General features: G+C 43.4%; 1 protein-coding gene across 9 annotated transcripts in view; it reads left to right on the top strand.

Annotated features, from left to right (window-relative positions):
• Positions 1 to 18,372, top strand: part of LOC133493201 (zinc finger protein 771-like) — a 59,203-nt gene extending 40,831 nt beyond the window's left edge. For 8 of the 9 annotated variants that reach the window (XM_061806271.1, XM_061806280.1, XM_061806276.1 and 5 more), the window contains 5 exons: positions 1,691 to 1,850; positions 2,282 to 2,377; positions 2,635 to 2,728; positions 2,884 to 3,009; positions 12,748 to 18,372. In XM_061806271.1, the coding sequence (XP_061662255.1) occupies positions 14,151 to 15,818 (1,668 nt within the window). In that variant the 5' untranslated portion in view covers positions 1,691 to 1,850; positions 2,282 to 2,377; positions 2,635 to 2,728; positions 2,884 to 3,009; positions 12,748 to 14,150 and the 3' untranslated portion in view covers positions 15,819 to 18,372. The remainder of the gene's footprint in view (positions 1 to 1,690; positions 1,851 to 2,281; positions 2,378 to 2,634; positions 2,729 to 2,883; positions 3,010 to 12,747) is intronic. The other variant, XM_061806270.1, reaches the window with a different exon arrangement.
• Positions 18,373 to 21,734: the final 3,362 nt, after the last annotated feature.

Raw genomic sequence — 21,734 nt, 5'->3', positions numbered from 1 at the left:
TAGAGGGACAACCAAAGTTGGATGTTGGTTCGAGAGTGCAGACTTCGATGGGTTGGACATGTCCAGAGCCGAGAGAGTAAGTATGTTGGTAGAAGGGTGCTGAGGATGGAGCTGCCAGGCAAAAGAGCGAGAGGAAGACCACAGAAAAGGTTGATGGATGTTGTGAGGGAAGACATGAGGACAGTGGGTGTGATAGAGGAAGATACACGAGATAGGCTTAGATGGATAAAGATGCCACACTGTGGCAACCACTAACGGGACAAGCCAAAAGGAAAAGAAGAAGAAGACACTGAAGATTTGTTGAAGTGGGTAAACAGCTGACCGCAACATTTTGTTGGAGCTGTGCATGTACATGTTGTGTGTGCCATCTACACCTCTCCATTAAAATTAGTGTATTTTTATCTTTTGCGAACAAAATGATGGCTGGGGCCCAGAAGCATGTGCTGCGTGCATGTGTTGAACAGGACACTGCCCTGAAACTTACTCTACTCTAGCGACCAAAGTCAGTGGAAGAGCTGAAAGAAATAATGCAAGAGAGGTTCAAGCTGAGACTGGATGGGGAATTTAGCCTGCACTATGAGGATTCAGACTTTGATGGTGATCTTTGTCTTCTTGTGGACATCCAGGAGTTACCAGAGAAGGGCACATTAAGAGTCATCAGACCTAAAGGTGACTCCTCATCTACTGCATTTTCAGACAAAGACATACTCACACATGTATCTGTGATACACCGTCAGAGAAGTTAGCCTGATTACTTTGTTGTCCCTAGTTTGGGTTACGAAATGGAGCCTATACTAGATGAAGGAAATTGTGCTTATAAAGAATCAGGAAAGTTGCTGAAGTTAAAGAGGTCACAGAAGAGTGAAATCCTTAAAAAAATGGCAGAAACTATCTATGGTTTTGAACCACAGCCACATGAAAAGGAACTGGCAATGGCTGCTCAAGCTTTGATAACCGCTCATCCATGTCTCAGAATGACAGCTGGTGAAGATGGGGGTTTGGGATGGAAGCGTCACATAGGATACAAGGTTGTGTCTTACCGTAACCATCTGGCCAAAGTTAGGGTTGCAGAAGTAGCCATCAACACAGGGAGGCGGAGCCTAAACAACCCTGACAAAGATCACCCCCATCAAAACATAAAGAAAGCTCGAAAAGATGAGGTCAACTACATCATCAACCTACCAAAGGATGAAACCCCAGCCACTCTAGAAACAATGAGAGAAGAAATCATACATGAAGTCGAAAAGACTGAGAGAAACCAATTATTCATAGGCAAGCTCATGAACACAAACTATGCCCTTCCTCGCCAAGAAATCGTTAGAGCTCTTGTAGCTCCACGGGTGAAAGACATTGTGGAAAGAAGGCCAGCCCTACTTTTGGAGTCACAGGTGGAAAAAAAAAAAAGAAACATGCTCTGACATATTTTTGATATTCAAAGTAAACAATTCATGCAGAGGTTTTTATTTTAATTTAATTTAGAGAACATTATACTGCCTGTTTTTAATTAAACATTGACAATCAACTTTTTATTTGGTTCCGACTCATCCCCAAAAGAATTGCCCTTGGTAATGCTTCCTGCCAACTGAAAACGTCTTAAAATACATTCACTTTTCTTCATACATACATTCTTCATACATATCTTTTCCTAATTCATCTTTCCACATTTCTGTGTAATTCTGTTCACGTACAGGTGTTTTCAGAGTTCCATCAACTCAACCTTAATCTGTGTAACCAATTCTGTAAGGAGCTGGACAGACACACCAAAACTCACCTTGTTCAGAGACAAGGCCTCAAAGACTGGCACGATAGCAGAGCAGCTAACCAAGCTCATGAAGATTTATGATCTTCAGGTGATTTTTTTATTTTGCATGATGCATATTATAAACAGATTGCAGAACTGTAAGAAGACAGAATGTGAATCGCCTTGACTCTGCCCTGAGGTTAAGTGATTATGCCATAAACACAACATTGTCATCTCATCAGAGATAGACATCTTGATGAGATGTATGCTATCAGGAAGTGTTACCTTAAAAAGATACTTTATTATCTTTAATTTGAAGTTTTTATAAAATCTAATTTACAATTTTCAGTTTTTCCTACAAATACAATAGAAAGTTGTGAATTTTTTGAACAGTGAGGGAATGGTGACCCAGTATATTGAATCTACCATCTATAGCAATGACCACTGTCAGAATATGGAACTATTTAACACTTTTTTTTCAAAGTGTTTGGTCTGCATTTGTGTCATAACTATTGTAATGGATATGTTTTGTCTAATTAGGAACAACATGATGTAAACACGAGATGGGCCGTCGTCCTTTGTGCACTTCCTGTGTACCTACGTGAAGATGCCTCCAAGTTATTCAGGACCTGTAATGTAAGTGTACTGGCCTCACTATTAATCTCTGCCTAGCTGTTCAGTCATCTTAAACATATGACATAAATCAAAGAACTCTAGGAGAACCAAGGGGGTATTCCAGAAAGCAGGTTATGTGAAAACTCAGAGTGAACCCTGAGATGAAACTGTGAATTATCAATTCCAAAGGGGCACTGCAGATAAGAGGTTCAACAAACACTTAGCCTAAACCTAACCTCTGAGTTGACTTACCCTTTGAAGTGAAACTACGTTTTCAGTTCCAGAACAGCTGATCTGAGTAACGTAAGTCCTGGAAAAAGACTAACCAATTTCCTAGTCATTGGAAAAATGGCAAATGACAAGAAGGTCAAGGTAAGCTGTCTTGGAAAATTATTATCCTTTCATAATTCTTTCTATCCCTTTACCATTTTCAAAATTGATAAGAAAACAATTAAAAAGTTTGCAATGATGCATGATTTGTATTTATGAGGGGCTGAACTCATTCTTGTATTATTTGTGTTTTGTAGTCAGCAGATGGTCCAGACCTCACTGAGACTCCGGTGGCTCTCCTGACAGTTGCTACGGATGACTCTGCTGATGTGGCCTTCTTCAACCCTGAGAGCATCTTTATTGTTGTGGAGGATGATATACTTGTGAGTGGTCCCACAAATCTGGCTAACTCATTTCTCCTGTTATTTGGGTACATCAATGCACTAGACCTACAGTACCCAAAGAATCTCGATCTTACGTTCACATTTATCCAAAAAATTGTGATGTGTCTTGAGGACAACAAACCACTGAAAGGGCATCTACTGACGCTGAAGAATGATTTGTTTGATGAGTGAATCACTCAGAACGAACTATTTGCTGAGTTGAGTATCGAGGAAGTTTGTTGTTTTTTCCCCTCTTTACAAAATGCGATCATTTTCCTCTTCTACCTTAGATTTAAAATGTGCCGACTGTTCAATTCATGCACTTTACATGTGTTATGTTCTGTTGCCAAATGCTTACCTTGATGTTGCCAGTTGAAGTATTGCACTCGGGGTTCGCAAGCGGCCCTAAACCTAAATATTTTCGAAGGTGCATTTAGGGGCTCCTGAAAGTCCTTAAAAATCCGCGAAAACCGGTCAAGCCCCTAAAAAGGCCTTAAATAAAAAAAAAATCAAAGGGAGGACCTCTACCGCCAAAATTCTTCCCCAAAAAAATAAAATTATCTTTTATTTAAAAAAAAAAAAAAATAGCGATCCGTCTGGCATCCAAAACAGCCGAAAATTGTCAACGGAAGTCACTGTGTTGAAAACTAGACGCCATCTTGTCGATATTCCATTGTTTGTTTCCATGAGTAGGGATTTCACTTCGTCTTCGTTACGACGTAGCGTAGTTCTTTCATCGATCCAACTTGTATCACGGGGAAGTGCATTTTTCAAGAAGCTTGGGTTGAAAGTAAGGAGTTCGGGAGCTGGGTTCGTCGAGATCCAAAAGATCGGCACATGTTTTACTGCCATCTGTGCAACCAGTTACCAACTTGAAAAGATGGGCGTCAAAGCGCTGGAGTCGCACCGGAAAAACAGGAGACACTGATTTGGCGAAGACTCTCTCATCTTCCGTTGGTATGAATCTGTTTCTAAAATATCAAGATAGTGAAGCATCAACTTCAGGCAGTGGTACTACCAGTGCATGCGCACCTACAGTTGTCCAGTCATCAACTTCATCCAGCCGGAAGTCAGGCTTTATGAACGTAGTTCAATACACGAAGACGGACTCGTTAAAGGCAGAGATCGTGTGAACTTTAAAAGTGATCTGCAACCATTACAGTTACAAATCTTGTGAAAATAATTCGAAAGTGTTTGCAGTCATGCTCCCAGACAGTGACATTGCTAAAAACTACCACTGTGGGGAAAGTAAGACTTCGTACCTGCCCACTTTTCATCTCTACTGCCTCAAAGCCAAAAAAGCCAGAATAGAGACTGACATATCTACGCTTATTGAGAAGGCTGACAGGCTGTGTGAGGAGGCAGAAGAAAAGAGGAACCTGAGGTTTATCACCGAGGCCAATGCACTCAGAAGCAGAGCAAAGGACAAGAGAGCCACTTTGGCACCTCTGCAGCAACAAATAAAGGAGGCACTGGGTAGGCTCAAGGAGCTAGAGTAGGGGTGCTGAGACAGACATCAGTAGAAGACATTTGTGTATATAGTTGCAATTGTAGTTAGAATCTGTTTTTCTGTAGACTGTTATGTGAAGACATTGACAATGGTCATATCAATGAGAACTACCACAAGGGGCGACAGGTGATCACTGTCACAGGTACTGAGGTACTGGAACATTTGATGAACCAAGAACGGTTGATGGTACCATTGCATGAGTCTTTTTTCCTTACTCTTGATTTCCCACGATGGCCCTAAATTTTTCATGTCATCCCAAATTTTTTCCGTGTCGGCCCTAAATTTTTCATGTCAGCCCCTAAGAATGCCCCTAAAAAGCCCAAGACTAAAGCCTAAAATTTTTTGGGTCAGACTGAGTATGAACCCTGTGCACTGTACTACATACTTTTGTGATTTGTTTTATTTTAAAATAGTGAGTTACAGCCTTCAAGGTACAGTAAGTCCCAACAATTTTTAACAGTGTTGCATTTTTTACATTCTGATAGTTGTCATTGTTGTTGAGGATGGATTATATTTATAATCTTGTTGAATTTTGTCATGAATCCTTAATGAGTTTATATCATAATCTTTGCTGAGTAATGTGAGATGGAGACCCAAAATAAAGAATCTACCTTCTGTAGCAATGACAACTATTAGAATATGGAACTATTAACACACACTGTACTTTAAAATGAATTTTGTTTTGCTGGAGTCCTTTCTTTTTCCTTTTGAATTTATGAAGAGCACTTTGTTTTTATTCATGCCTTTTAAAAAGCACACTTTGATCAATAAAGAAGTTGTCATTAGCTGGTTGTAATTGTGTAGTAGCCAGACATCAGTATTTAAATTTAGAATTAATTTTAGGTAGACGTTCCCCATATTATGAGTTCAGAATATTTCTTAAATTTGTCGCTTTTCAACTTTCAGTTTTGCTATTTTTCAACGTGAAGATTATTCTGGCAAATGTTTGCCTTTCTTTCTTTCATGAGAGTTCAACCACAGTATCAAAATGTTTTTTTAAACTAAACTTCTAAAACATGAAATTAAATATTTACCTTTTATTGAGGGATATTCAGTTTGACAAGTCAAGAAATGCTGAACATGCATCTGCATCGGGTGTCTTCTTCTGGGTCTCCCTCTGGGCTTGTCTTTTGTATCTTGCAGGCTGCACTGTTTTTTTTATCCATTCATCCATCCATTTTCTTAGCCGCTTATCCTCACAAGGGTTGCAGGAGTGTTGGAGCCTATCCCAGCTATCAACGGACAGGAGGCGGGGTACATCCTGAACTGGTCTCCAGCCAATCGCAGGGCATATGGGGAAAGACAAAGTTGCACTTGCAATCACACCTAGGGCCAGTTTAGAGTGCCCAATTAATGTTGTATGTTTTTGGGATATGGGAGGAAACTAGAGTGCCCGGAGAAAACCCATGCAGGCATGGGGAGTATATGCAAATTCCACACAGGAGGGCTGAGATTGAACCAGGGTCCTCAGAACTGCTAGGCAAATGCTTTCCAGCTGCTCCATCGTACCGCCTACTGTTTTTTATATAGCAATAATTTCAAGTTGTGTGTCCAGCCAGATATAAAGTTAAAAGCAAACACCTTGGTCGTTTCATTATCGTCAGTAGACAGAAATTTGATATGCGGGAGACCGTAAAACCCCTAACTGCTGCAAGCAATATTTATTATTGAAATAATACAGGGACCTTCCTAAGTATGAAGGGTAACGCCACTAGGTCCATTTTTTTCACCGTAATTCTGAATATCTGATGAACGCATTGAGCTAGAGGCCTGAAAATGGAGATTGTGCATCAACATATCATGCATGATACGTCTTCTGAATTGCTAATGCATGTGACCTTCCCAAGTATGAAGGTCAACGACATTAGGCCCGCTTTTTAAGCGTAATTCTCAATATCTCATGAACACATTGCGCATCGACACATCATGTGCAATGAATGTTCCAAATTGTGAACACGTACGACCTTCCCAAGTATGAGAGGTAACTGCCATAAAAGGTCACCGGCATTAAGGCCCTGTTTTTAAGTATAAATCTCAATACCTGATGAACGCATTGAGCTCGAGGCCTGAAAGTGGAGATTGTGTATTGATACATCATGCGCGATGACTGTTCCAAATTGAGAACGCATGTGACCTTCCCAAGTATGAAGGTCAACGCCACGAGGCCTGCTTTTTAAGCATTATTCTCAATATCTAATCAACGCATTGAGCTTGAAGTCTGAAAATGGAAATTGTGCATTGACGCATCAAGTGTTCTGAATTACCAATGCGTGTAGAATTTGTTTTTGTGCACTGCATTGTCTGTGCTTTCATCCTGGATCAAGCTGTGCCAAGGTGGAATTTTAAAATTACTCATCATCTAATCCTCCAATTTCTACTTTGGCTTGAGACCAAACCTTTCCCACTTGGAAAAGAGAAAATCTAATCCAGTTTAACCACTTTGTTGTCGAATATTCGCATACTCCAACAGTCATTCCATCTTAAAGGTCATGAAATTGATGATTTTTAATATATTATATATATATTCAGAAAAAAACAGCAGCCGGTATGGACCCATCTCTTTTTCATCACAAAACATGATTTTGACGTGTATAGCTTTTTGTAACTCCCGCCTTGAGAATCCTCTCGAGGGATTTGTTTTCAAGAAGAAGAAGGAACTGATGTACACGGCAGTAGGACACTCTAGTGGACTTTTTTTTCCATTCGTTTTACCTGCGGAAAGCTAGCTCGTTGTTCCTTCGTGTTAGCCAAAATGCTGACTTGTTGCATTGCTGGATATTGCTCGAACACTCGAACACCCTTCATAAGTTTCCAAGAGACCCCGTTTGTCGTAAAAAATGGATTGCTGGCTCATACATACTTTCTGGGTGTCTGTCTTCGCCGCGTTCGCTGATCATGGCCTCGGTGGTGTTGTCGTCGCAAGCGGCTTTGTGTGCCATTGCCAGCAGCGTTTTTCATAGCCGCCGCTGTCTGCGGCGTGGTTCATAGGTGCCGCTGTCCGTGATGAACAACAACGCCGATGGCGGCAGCGGTAAACAATGCCGCCGACAATGCCGCACCCAGCCGTGAGCAACGACAACGCCGTAAAGCAGCCCGCCTTAGTGCCAGAATGAGCCACCCGAGCTTGGCACCACGATGAGTCACCTCAGCTTGGCGCCGCGATGAGCTACCTTGGTGCCACCCTGGCTGAAGCCGTGATCGGCTCATTGCACCCAGGACGCGGCGTTGTCATCACGCGCGGCTGAGTATGCTACATACTGTCATACTGTTGGGGAGTCTGTTGTGAGAAGTGATCCACATATCATCATTGTTTCAAGTCATATCACCTAAATATGCCTCGAAACAATAGGGTAATATTGCCCCAGACACTTCACTCGATTGTGAGATGTTCTTTTCTTTGAAAAGAGCTTCCGTGTCTGAAGGGGCGTGTCCCACAGTAGGGGCCACAGCGTGTTTTCAATGGTGAATATCCGGTGTGACGTCACGGGCAGGAGATGCAGCCAATATGGCGACCACTTGGATGTCGAATGAAACTTTCATAACTTTACACATAGATGAAGCGCTCTCCGCTCATATTTATTTTTTCATATGAACATTGAAGTGAATAATGGTATATTAATTTTTCATTTAAATATCTGTTTTAGAATGTTTATAGGGATGACACTTGACCTTTAAAACAGCAGCATTTCTTTTTTAACTTTCTCCATTAATATCAAAAGTAAACATAAGCAGCATGTCGAGCTTGTCTTTGCTCTACGTTGCCCAGACTGTGTTGCTAACTAAAGCAGCGGTGGGGGACGCAGTCATAATAAAACTAAACTAAAACATTAATGGGGTGCATAAGTACTGTAACATTTGTAATTATGGGTGTATGTCTTTAAAAGTTGGAGGGTGTAAGGTAAACTAGGTAAGAGTGGCGGAGCAGAGGTTGTTGTTAGAGAAAGTAGAGGGAGTTCCGTCTGCTGGTTAAAAGAAACCAGTGGCTTCTTATTTTCTGTCTTACCATACATATGTGAATTGTGCCATTGGATGTAACAACCAGTCATACCTCACTCATTGAATCACATTGCAAAATTCCACAAAAAGAGTAGCTGTATGTTATACTTTCAATTTGCATTGGATTATTATTTTTTTGCGCGCAATAGAGAATATCTGCGAAGAGACTGCATCAGCGGTGCACAATGGATGGATCCACGCAGGGCGCCTAAGCCACGCCTACTTTCATATTGTTGTTAAGCACCTCAAGCTACCAATGAAAATGACTGACGCAGTGCAGCCGAAGCATGTTATGAGCGCTTCATTACAGCGATTTCCTGATAGTTTTTCTGTTCCCTTTCTGACCATGATTTCTGAAATATTGACACAGAGTGTTCAGAAAGGCCTGAATTACTTTCAACAGGGATATATTCACAGTGTCAAGGTTTTCCAAACGGGAACGCCATCTAAGGTTTCTGCAATGTGTAGGGAGGACTACTGTTCCAAAAATGGGATGAGGGATAGAGGCCAGTAGCTTCCATGTGTCGGGCTCTCACACCTACAGAGCAGAGAAACACGCAAGTGGAGAAAGAAGCTCTGGGACTGACCTCGGCTTGTGAAATTTCCCCAACTTCGTCATAGGGAAACATTTCCAGTTGGAGCCAGACCACCAACCCCTCCTGATTCTCTTGGGGACACAGCCATTGGATGCTCTACCTCCTCAGATCCAATGCCTCAGGATGCGACTCATGCCAGGGAAGTGCCTGTGGACAGCTGACACACTGTCATTAGCTCCTGTACAGAGGGACGAAATGCCTACAGACAAGGAACTGTTTGAAGATACCAACATCTACATGGACGTGTTGATGGAGAACCTGCAGGCAAGTGTCCACTACCTGGAAGAGCTGAGGGAGGACCAGAGGAGGGACTGTGTCTGTGCGTGTGTGATGTAGCTGTGCGCGGAAGGCTAAGCTATATACAGGCATAAAGAACAAGTACTCAAGCTGTATTGGGCAGAGCAGGCGTTCCTCACAGTCCAGAATGGTGTCTTGCTGAAGGGACAGAAACTTGTCATTTCCTCAGCAATGAGAAATAATATCCTTGGGAAAATACACAAAGGTTACCAAGGTGTGGAAAAATGCAGACAGAGGGCACAACAGTCATTGTGGTGGCCCGGGCTGAGCCAGCAGCTGAATGAGTTGGTTCTTAAATGCCGAACACGCTGCAAGTAAAGGCAGAACCACAGAGAGCCAATGATGGAATCACCGTACTCAGGCCGACCAGGGGAGAAGCTGGGAGTGGATTTGTTTGTGCTCGGGAGTAAGGCCTACCTGCTGGTTGTGGACTACATGTCGAGGTATGTGGCGATAGCTCTACTGACATCCAAAAGCTCAAATGACGTGATCCACCACCTTAAGTAAATCTGCGCATGTCACGGGATACCAGACCTTCTCGTCTCGGATGTGGAGACCAAAGTTTATAAGAGCAGCTTTCTCAGAGTTTACAAAGTGTCACCAGCAGCACAAGATACCCACAAGGCAATGCAGAGGCTGAACGTGCGGTTCAGACTGTTAAAGGTCTTTTGAAGAAAGCAGACAACCCCTTCTGGCCTTACTCGCTTACAGGAATACCCCTTTGGAGAATGGGTATAGTCCAGCTCAGCTTCTCATGGCAAGGAGACTTCGGAAGACAGTGCCCGTCCTCTCGCCTGTACAGTTGGACTCACGTCTACGTTATTCAATCACACGACAGGGGTGTGGTGATTTGAGAAGGTTGAAGGGCTCCCTTAAAGTTGGCATAGCAGTCCCGCTGAATTCCACCGTGATTAGGTGACAGCTCACGCAGAAGATGTTTTGCAATCACTGTAAAAGAGTTATTTTGCTCGTTTTTTTTTTTTTTTGGAGAGCAAAGAAGTAATTAATCACTGATCTTTTCCAGACCAACTGTGTGAGTCAGAAGGATAAGGGGACACAGGATACAGTTAAGACACTCCTGATAATGATAAACTCCTTAATTGTCGAAAAGAGAATGCATTTCTGTTATAAGGAATGTTGAGTCTTTAGAGATATGAACTACGTGGTATAGTCATGTCTGATCATTAAGAAAGTTTATCGTTTTATCTTATTGATCTTTTTACCTTTTATTCCATTGGATTTGTCGCCTCTGGAAATGGTAATATGTCAAACTAAATGATCTATGTTAAACTGGAAGCTAAAATATTGACAAAACTTTTTAATGACAGCCATCCATGTCTCAAATTGGTAGTTCAAATGGAAGGAATTTTTTTCTGATGGTTATACAATTATGTTTTAAAAAATGTATTTTTTATCCAGTAATGGCCTCAGGAAAGGGAATGAGGTAAATAGAGTTACCACTGGGTTTTTTTTAAGTGCGTTTTTATTTTGAGCAAATCCTGCAGTACACACCAAGAGCTCCCTCACTGACAACAGCTTTTTTGCCACTCCCCCAAGTCTCACTTACACAGGTCCACCTCTGCTCTTAAAGGGGTACACACATAATTACTGATATTATAATCCATCTATCCATTTTCTTAGTCGCGTATCCTCACAAGGGTCGTGGGGAGTGCTGGACCCTATCCCAGCTGTCAACAGGCAGGAGGCAGGGGACAACCCAAACTGGTTACCAGCTAAGCGCAGGCCGTATAGAGACAAACAGCTGCACCCACAATCACACCCATGGGAAATCTAGAGTGTTCAATTAATGTTGCATGTTTTTGGGATGTGGGAGGGAACCGGAGTGCCCGGAGAAAAACCACAGTGGCACGGGGAGAACAGGCACGTCCGGGATTGAAACCGGGACCTCAGAACTGTGAGGCCAACGCTTTCCAGCTGCGCCACCATGCCGCCAGATATTTCAACACTCTCCACAAAAATCTTATAACATTACCTAATGAACCAATCTAACCTCTCTGAGAAAGAAAGTAACTGCTTTAATGATATTTTTAAGTTAGTGTGAGGAGCCTTTTGTCATGATCCTGGATTCCAGCCAGGGCTGGGCGTGGCCGTCTAATCGGAAGGGTCACACCTGCGCCTCATGACCTCCGATTAGACCCAGTACATATAGGACCCGGGGGACGACAGAGACTCTGCTAGATCGTTGCCTCTCATGCCTCGTTCCCGCACTACCGTACTCCTGACGTCTACCTCCCGTGTACCGACCAACGCCTGTCTCCCGACCTACCCCGTAAGCCTGCCGTTACTGATCTTGCTGCTTGTTTGGACTGACTCCCTGGTAACCGACATTGGAACGAATAAAGGCTTATTCCGCACTGCTTACCTCTCACCTGAGTCGTGCATTTGGGTCCACCCCCGAGTCTCGTCCGTGACACCTTTATGTTCATGGAAAAAACACGCTGTCTAGAATCACTCAGCTTTACTGTACTGTATCGTCACATTCACATTGATCATTTTGATTAATTTATATATGAGTAGGTGGGTGAGCATTGTCATTTCCAAAAACGCAGCTCAAATGAGAGTGGATTGTGGAAAAAAATGCTCCTTCTGCACTCCATCAATAGGCATTGCCGAAGTTAACAAGCTGAAGGTAGTGATTGGCTATGTAATTAACAACCCTGAACAGTAGTGAGTTAACACCAATTTGTCAGGGCGTCCTGATTAAGAACAAAGCGCTCCTCATTTAACTGTGGAACATTTTGCTGCTGTTGGATTTGACTACTTGAAGTGCGAACACTCCTGGTTTTAATGGGAAGGTAAGTCTCATTATTTTATGTTAATCATTGGTGGGAAGTGTATGCTTATGTACGGTTATGGAGAAAATATGCGGTGAAATATGTAGCGAGGAAAGACTCCATGGTACCATTACTCTGTTAATGAATGACGCCAACAGGTGGTCTCCAAGTGGAAGCTTACTTTGTTTGCGTTTGCGAATTAGCTGTTCTCACTGTAGTTATTGTATGACCTGCTACATAGTCATTTGTATTCTATTTTAGGCACCATGTTCAGTGGTTAGTTTACTGAATGTTATGTATACATGAATGTACTAAATGTAATTTTAGATGTCTGTTTTAACTGGGAGTCATGTGAAATTTCAGAGGTAGAGCTGTGCCAGTGTAAATTAAAGATTTATATTAAAAATTACAGTGGATTGAATGATGTTAAGATAAATCAGTTTTCCAACACCCATATTTGTTGAAAGAGGGTTGGCAGTAGGCACAAGTTTAGCCAACAGTACCTTTAATGCATAAAACTGATGCGTTTTTTTTTTCTTTATAGAATCAATGCCTTCTCTGAGATGCAGGAAATCACCAAAACAGGATGTAAATGTAGCTCCTTGTTCCCCCTCTATTGTGTTCATTCTTATTAGCATAATCCATTCTGGTCATCTTTCCCATCTCAACTTTTTTTCCCTCCCTCCTTTGGATCCCCTTTTGGTTCCAAACCAGACCAAAGACCTGTACAAAGACACCAGAGACAAAATTATACAACTCCACACGGCTGGAAAGATCTACGGAGAAATTGCCAAGCAGCTTGGTGAAAAAAGGTCCACTGTTGAAGCAATCATTAGAAATTGGAAGAAGCCAAACATGACGGTCAATCTCAATCAGAATGGAGCCCCATGCAAGATAGCACCTCGTGGTGTCTCAATGATCCTTAGAAAGTTGAGGAATCAGCCCAGAACTACACGACAGCACTTGGTCAATGACCTGAAAACAGCTGGGACCACTGTTTCTAAGGTGACTGTTGGTAATACACTAAGACGTCATGGTTTGAAATCATGCATGGTACGGAAAGTTCCCCTGCTTAAACCAGCTGAAAGGAGTGTTAATTAGTGATGCTTCCCATAACCGTTGAATACCCGAATGTATTGTATCTAACTTGTTTTATCTGGTTCAAAGACGACATTGTATTGTATCTCATTTGTTTTATCTGGTTCAAAGACAACATTGTTGTGGGATATCTTGACTGTTATCTCACTTGTTTTTCTAGTCAAGACGTCTTGACCGTTTCACACTCACTTGTTATCTGGTTCAAAGTCGACCATTGTTGTGGGATATCTTGATTGTTATGTTTCTCAGAGCCTGAAGGACACACTTAGGTGTCAAATGTAAATTGGCTACAATTGTTGCGGCGCCAGGTGGGACGGGTAGGCCACCCGCCCTTTCTCTCGCACGCAACTGAAAAGTATAATAGAGAGATGCAGAGCACAAACAGGTAGAGTCTGCTGCGGGTTTCGTACGAACGCCCAGCTGGTTGACAAAGCGGACCTCTACCTGGGTGACGGCTCTCCACCTTCTCGGCATAGGTAAGAGGCTCATATGATTGATTTCACGCAATGTCAACCGTGTTTTGAGAACTTGCATTTGGTCGAAATAAATATGCCAGTTATTGAGGCTAAATAGCATTTGGGAACGTTGGTCTTTTGTTGAGTGTTATCTTTGTCTCCTGAGCGCCGACCAGCACCGATCCTTTCAATAAAACATTTTTGGCGTTGTCGGCAGGATCGTGCAGGCTACGCGCAGGAGATAAAAACAGGATGCGTTGTTTTAGAAGGGAAAACTAAGGGTGCGCAAGAGGCACCAGAGGAGGAGGTGGCGCCCGGGTGGGAAGGAATCACTTTCCGAGAGATAGAAGCTGTCTTACGGGAGCGTGGGGGACGCCCCGGACTGTGGACAGGAATGAATCCCGCTGCCACGCCGCTGGCATTATGTGATATGTTGAAGCGGGTGGATGTGAATGCTCGTGCTCCGCTGGGAGGCACGGAGCAGATGTTGTGGATGTGTGCGGAAACTTGGAAAAATTGCGTGTTGGAGTTGGATAAGGTTAGAAGCGCAGAAAATCAAAAGGCGCAAGAGGTTATCCAGCTAGAGGTTATAGTGAAAGAATTAAAGGAGCATTTGGCAAAAATGCAGAGTATAACGAAAAGAGCTGTAATGCATATCTCCCGAGTGGCGCGAAGAGGGCGAAAGAAGAAACCTCGTAAAATAGAACAAGCGCAAATCCGTTCATTCACCACTGGGCTCTCAGCGCAGTGGAATCCGGAGGAGTGGAACGGGGATATGTGGGGTGATGATGATAATTATGTTGATGATGAATATGATAAAGGTGTAAGACCGGACCCGCCACCACAGACCGGGTTGTATCCCTCGTTAAAGGGGCTGCAGATACACCCTATCACGCGACGAAAAGAGCAGCGACGCGTGATACCGGATCAAATCCAGGATCTGATGGGGGCGGACGGTCGACCGATTCTGGATGAAAATGGCGAGCGAGTGCGGGGGCTGGTCCCACAAGCGCAGCCAGAGGCAGAATTGTTTATGACTAGAGAAGATTATACACAGGAAGAGACTACTCATATTGTAACAAAGTATCATCAGAAACCGGGTGAACCGATCGATGTTTGGCTCATTCGGTTGCTAGACGAAGCAGCTGATGCCGTTATTATTGATGCTGGGGATTATCAGCGGTTCGCAGCGCTTTCCACCGATAGCCAGCTAAACGCGGAATTCCAGGGAATGTGCAGAGTCATGGGCGGTGATGTAGGGCTCCCTCTCTCGGCGTTATATGGGGCAGCCACGCAGCTGATATTTCCATCATATCAAGATTGGCCAGAACTGAGAGGGCAATGGTCAACCATCAGGGATGCAGTGATGAGATTGACACGGTTGTGTATGAGGCACTCAATTTCGAGTGATGGCTCTGTGGAAATAAGAGATGGGGAGGTCCCGAAAATGATCCGGGATGCGATAATACATGATGCTCCCCCACATTATAGAGCGGCGGTATTAACTATTTTGTTGGGAGCCGCTGACCTGACATTCTCGATGGTGAAAAGTAGGTTGGCGGAGTTAGCAACGCTCGGGGACTGGTCTAACGTGAGTGTGCCGCGTGATCGTGAACCACGTGAAAAACCGAGGGAAAATCGGAACAGTTTCGCGAAAAATGGAAAACCTGAGGGAAGCAGAAGTGATATGTGGAGGGCACTAATCAAAGCAGGGGTTCCAGCTGAGGAAATTGACGGGGTTCCTACGTCAGCGCTTGCTGAAAAATGCAGACAGAAGAGACTGCAGGTTAGATGTTTCTCTGGAGGAGGCTTTCCTCAAATGACGATGGGCGTGGCGGAGTTAACCAGTATGCTCAAAGAGTTGATAAAGCCCCCTCCCATTGTCTCTCCTACCATTCCTCCTATTGCACCTCCCACAGCACCTCCCTTACCACGGGAGGAGGAGGAGACTTCGTCAAGCGAGGAGGAGGAGGAGGAGGAAGTAAGGCAAGTAGCAGCAGTGCAGCGACGGAAAAAGGGGAAGAAAGGCAAAAATAAACGACGCCATCATAGTGATGAATAGGATGATGGCCAAGCCCTGGTCGCTCGTCAACAACCGGCTCAGCGATGGTCTACTAGTGATATTAGACCTCATGTGAGGATGGAAATTTATTGGGATAAATCAGTTCAAACAGTAACAGCGTGAGTAGATACCGGGGCGGAGGCCTCAATAATTTATGGAAATCCAGAGAAAATGAAAGGACCCCTAGTACCATTAACAGGACTAGGAGGAAAAGTGGTTTATGGAAAACATGTAAACTTACCTTTGAAAATCGGAAATATGCCTGTAAAAACATATATGGTGATTGTAACCCCTATCCCAGAGTGGATAGTGGGCATGGACATATTAGCCGGAATGACACTTTGTTTGACAGCCGGGAGATTTGAATTCGGTGTAAATCCACTGAAAGTTCATGCAGTATTGGTGGGTAAAGTAAAAATGCCACCTTTTCCGATACCACAAGCTACACAGGTAGTTAGTCAAAAGCAATACCGGATACCTGGAGGACAGGAAGAAATTTCGGCGACCATTAAAGAATATTTAGAAGCTGGTGTATTGAAAACGGTGACGACAAACTGGAACAATCCGTTGTGGCCAGTCAGGAAATCAGATAACTCTTGGAGGATGACAGTAGACTACAGAGGATTGAATAAACACACACCTGCATTGATTTCCACGGTGCCCGACGCAGTGACAATTATAGAACGAGTGCAACATCATCCCAGAACGTGGTATGGGGTCATAGATTTGGCTAACGCATTTTTCACTATTCCCATTCCTGAGGATAGGATGAATCAATTTGCGTTTACCTGGGAAGGGCGCCAATACACGTTTACCAGACTACCTCAGGGTTATTTATCCCACAATCTGCCACCGGGTGGTAGCAGAGCACCTGGAAAAGCTAAAAGTTCCTAAAGAAATAATGATATCACATTATGTCGATGACATACTAGTGCAAGGAACGAGCGGGGAAGAGGTGAAGGAAGTTCTAGGACAGCTAATACAGCACATGAAAGGGTTCGGATGGGAAATTAACCCTGCAAAGGTCCAAGGACCTTCGCAAACAGTGAAATTTCTAGGAATCATCTGGAACAAAGGGGAAAGGGAAGTGGCAGAAAAAGCTAAGGCTAAAATTGCTAACTTTCCAGTTCCACACACCAAGGCAGATGCTAGGAAATACATCGGGTTGTTTGGATTTTGGAGGAATCATATTCCTCATTTGGGACAGATACTTCAACCTCTCTACAAATGCACTAAGAAAAAGGAGGACTTTAGTTGGGGAGAAGAACAACAGCGATCATTTGATATGGCGAAGGAAGCGATACAGCAAGCAGTGTCATTGGGAAAAATGAAATCGGGACCGGTAGAATTACAGGTGTCAGTGTTAAATGAGTACGCTAACTGGAGTTTGTGGCAAAAGCAAGATAGGATTCGTAAACCCTTGGGATTCTGGTCGAGAAAGCTACCAGAAGCAGGCCTAAGGTACACACCTTTTGAAAAGCAGCTATTAGCATGCTATTGGGCATTGGTTGAAACTGAGGCTCAAACGGTGGGCCATGAGGTGTTAATGAGAACACATATACCGATTTTGACATGGGTTAAAGGTAACCCGACGACACATAGAATAGGAACCGCACAGGAAGCTAGTATTATCAAATGGAAATGGTATGTGTCTGAGCGAATTAAAATAGGGGAAAAAGGAGTCTAAAGAGTGGGCAAAGACTCACCCTGTAGAATGGATCTATCACATTCCCTATTATCCGCAGGCTAATGGGTTAATAGAGCGAATGAATGGAATTCTAAAGGAAACATTGAAAAAGCTATCTCGAAACAGAACGCTGGACAAATGGTGCAAAGACTTACCCGAGGCGGTGAATCAGATTAATAATAGACCGCTTGGGTCGGGAATAACGCCCCTAATACGAATGATAATTGGGGAACTGGTACAAAATTCCAATGGGGAAATTAAAATGTGGAAAATTGATCCTCAAGATGAAATTCCCGTACGAGCTACTCCAGGCTTAACGGGATTGGATTTGAAAATCCTCACAAACATCACTGTGGTTCCCAACGAAATCCAAATAGTGAAAACAGGATTGGGGCTCCAATGTCCACCAGGGACATATGGACACATTCTACCACGAAGTGGGTTATCACTAAAAGGGTTAGCAATTCAAGCCGGAATAATTGATGCGGACTATCAAGGAGAAATTGGAGTGGTATGCAAATTATTAGCAGAACAGCCCCTTACATTGGAAAGAGGGGACAAAATTGCTCAATTGATAGTGAAGCCTTGCCTTGTAACCAAGGTAAAAGAAATACCTAAACCTGTGATGATAACCACCAGAGGGGAGGGAGGATTTGGCTCCACTGATTTGGCAGGGGCAAAAAGTTTGGGTAAAACAGCCAGACGGTCCTCCCCGAGCAGCAGAAATTATAGCTCAAGGGCAAGATGCTACTGTGAGCGTGTTATATCCTGGAGAGGAAAAATGGGTAAATGTACCGGTGTCAAAATGTTATACAAGAGAGAACTAATCACATGTTTGTAGTATGCACTATTTGTCGTAACACAGATGCCGTGGTGGTATTTGCTGATTGGAAGACCATCATCGGAGAGGTGCCAGGGAAGACCGAGGGCCCAAGAGGTGGCAGTGTCGTCTGCTGGGTCACGCGTATCCTTGTCCTTGGTGCCATGGTCCAACTCTGCTGCGCAATGACGGAGGGTGACAAATTGGAGCAGGTCCAGTGGCTCCGCATAAGATGGAAAAGAAGTACCCGGGACCGTACTCAAGGAGGCTACACCTGTCCAGCTTACCAAACTTGCGACGTGGTAAACGTCACCAACAATTGTCAGATGTGGAAGTGCAAAAGGTGCCTTGGAGGGAAGGACATTCCGGTGGTGGAACAAGGATGCAACTTAACCGTTACTTCAGTAGTCCCCATGTGCCACTACAACAGGACGACCGAGACCTGCAATGAGCACAACTGGACGAGGTGGACAATTACCGTAAAAGAAACTCTGTTTTTTTTTAACAGCGCTGAAATCTCGGGACGGAACACATTTTTGTATATAATATGGGTGTTACCTGGGAAACCTAATGCTATAAGAACACACATAGCACCAGTATTAGATACCTGTACACACATGGCACAAGCCAGGGTTAAAACCCGAGTGTACTGGGAAATAAAATTCCCCGATATACCACACTGTACACGAAGACGTAGAGCTTGGTATGATACTCTCTTAGGAGGAATGGGAACACTGTTTGGTGTAGCTAATGCTGCAGATAACGAAGTAACCAGAACAACGTTATCTAACACAGGGCAACATGCATCAGAGGCTATACATCAAGTAGGGGTATGGCTTCCAAAAGCTATGATAGGGCAATTGGAAAACACAGATGTTTGGAAAAAGCCATTTACATGGGAGTTAAAATTATGGAATGAAACATATGATGCGTTAAAGAATCTACCAAATAGAGGTAATTGGACAACCTGTGCATTGCAAATGATACATGCGGAAGCTCAAAAAGAGCGATTCCAGAGAATAATGACAACGGAAAATTATCACGAATGGAGACGGGTTTGGAATATTAGTAGCAAACTTTGGTTACAGTTACACTTGGAGCGAACAAAATGCAACAGTACATATTGTGCTGGGTATTGGACTCAGTACAATGTGTCTACTGTCAAAACGATATGTAAGTATCAAGTATTACCGGTGATTACTGCCACAGGATTTTGGTTTCTACATCTGGATGGAGAGTGGATGGATGTGGGAACTAATACAACTGATGAGATGAAAATGTGTGACGAAACAGACAGAGGAATGGCGTGTACATTACAACAGGGACACAGCAATCCATGTTTAACCGACTCAGAGGCTGTACTTTGTGATTGGACTAGGGAGCCACGAAGCGAGATGTTGTGGCAAATCGGACCACATGCTCTATGTGTGGCAACAATGCAAAATAATTCACAAGTACCATCGGTTCCTTTCGTTGGTTGCTTATATAATGTGCACCTATGGCATTGGGGAAACCAGACGTATCGTGACGAATTACTCTGTGTCTAATCGGCTGACACAAGTACAATGGGATGTACTAAAGAATCCCTGGAACCTCTCACTGGAGCGTTTCAAATGCGCATTGGAACAATCCACTGAAGTTCAGAAAATTATACAGTCACATATGTCTAACATCTCCAAGCTCATGGTGTCCACATTAGTAGCCAGTGGATGGGTACAACATGCTGCTAAAATAGTACAACAGTCCTCAGCCCATCACTGGTGGGACATCTTTTCAGGGATGTCAGTCACTGCTAGGAGGACTTTGGTGCCCCCTCTGATTCTGTTGGTTATTATAATAATATTGCTATCACTATGTAATCTGCTAACGTGTATCTACGTAAGACATATCCGAGCTGAAGTGGAGTGGGTGATTATGCAACGCATGAGATGATTGTACGCCTTGAGAAAAGTAATGGACACTTCGGTGTCGAGAACTACACTGTTAAGTTGGTGCCTCACCCCACTCATATATACATTTATGCTAGATGGGAAGGATGTTTATCACATCAATATATTCACAGAAACCTCACGTTGCGGAAATTATGGTCCATGTTCTTTCATGACATCATGAATCACACTGGAAATGGAATAGTGTTACCATTGACGTTTGACGGGTATATCAACTAATATGTGAAGCCTCAAGAGTGGAATGAAAGGAGTGTTAATTAGTGATGCTTCCCATAACCGTTGAATACCCGAATGTATTGTATCTCACTTGTTTTATCTGGTTCAAAGACAACATTGTATTGTATCTCATTTGTTTTATCTGGTTCAAAGACAACATTGTTGTGGGATTTCTTGACTGTTATCTCACTTGTTTTTCTAGTCAAGACGTCTAGACCGTTTCACACTCACTTGTTATCTGGTTCAAAGTCGACCATTGTTGTGGGATATCTTGATTGTTATGTTTCTCAGAGCCTGAAGGACACACTTAGGTGTCAAATGTAAATTGGTTACAATTGTTGCGGCGCCAGGTGGGACGGGTAGGCCACCCCCCCCTTTCTCTCGCACGCAACTGAAAAGTATAATAGAGAGATGCAGAGCACAAACAGGTAGAGTCTGCTGCGGGTTTCGTATGAACGCCCAGCTGGTTGACAAAGCGGACCTCTACCTGGGTGACGGCTCTCCACCTTCTCGGCATAGGTAAGAGGCTCATATGATTGATTTCACGCAATGTCAACTGTGTTTTGAGAACTTGCATTTGGTCGAAATAAATATGCCAGTTATTGAGGCTAAATAGCATTTGGGAACGTTGGTCTTTTGTTGAGTGCCATCTTTGTCTCCTGAGCGCCGACCAGCACCGATCCTTTCAATAAAACACCAGCACATGTCCATTTTAAGTTTGCCAATGACCATTTGGATGATACAGAGGAGTCATGGGAGAAAGTTTTGTGGTCAGATGAGACCAAAATGGAACTTTTTGGTCATAATTCCACTCACCGTGTTTGGAGGAATACGAATGATAAATTCCATCCCGAGAACATCATCCCTACTGTGAAGCATGAGGGTGGTAGCATCATGCTTTGGGGGTGCTTTTCTGCACATGGGACAGGACAACTGCACTGTATGAAGGAGATAATGACAGTGGTCATGTATTATGAGATTTTGGGGAACAACCTCTTTCCCTCAGTCAGAGCATTGAAGATGGGTCATGGCTGGGTCTTTCAACATGACAATGACCCAAAGGACACAACCAGGAAAACCAAGGAGTGGCTCCGTGAGAAACATATCAAGGTTCTGGCATGGCCTAGCCAGTCTCCAGACCTGAATCCAAGAGAAACTTTTTGGAGGGAGCTGAAACTCCATGTTTCTCAGCAACAGTCCAGAAACCTGTCTAATCTATAGAAGATCTGTGTGAAGAAGTGGGC

Source organism: Syngnathoides biaculeatus, chromosome 20 (genome assembly GCF_019802595.1).
Source record: "Syngnathoides biaculeatus isolate LvHL_M chromosome 20, ASM1980259v1, whole genome shotgun sequence".
Classification (NCBI taxonomy): Eukaryota; Metazoa; Chordata; class Actinopteri; order Syngnathiformes; family Syngnathidae; genus Syngnathoides; species Syngnathoides biaculeatus.
This window is presented reverse-complemented; position numbering and strand designations above follow the sequence as displayed.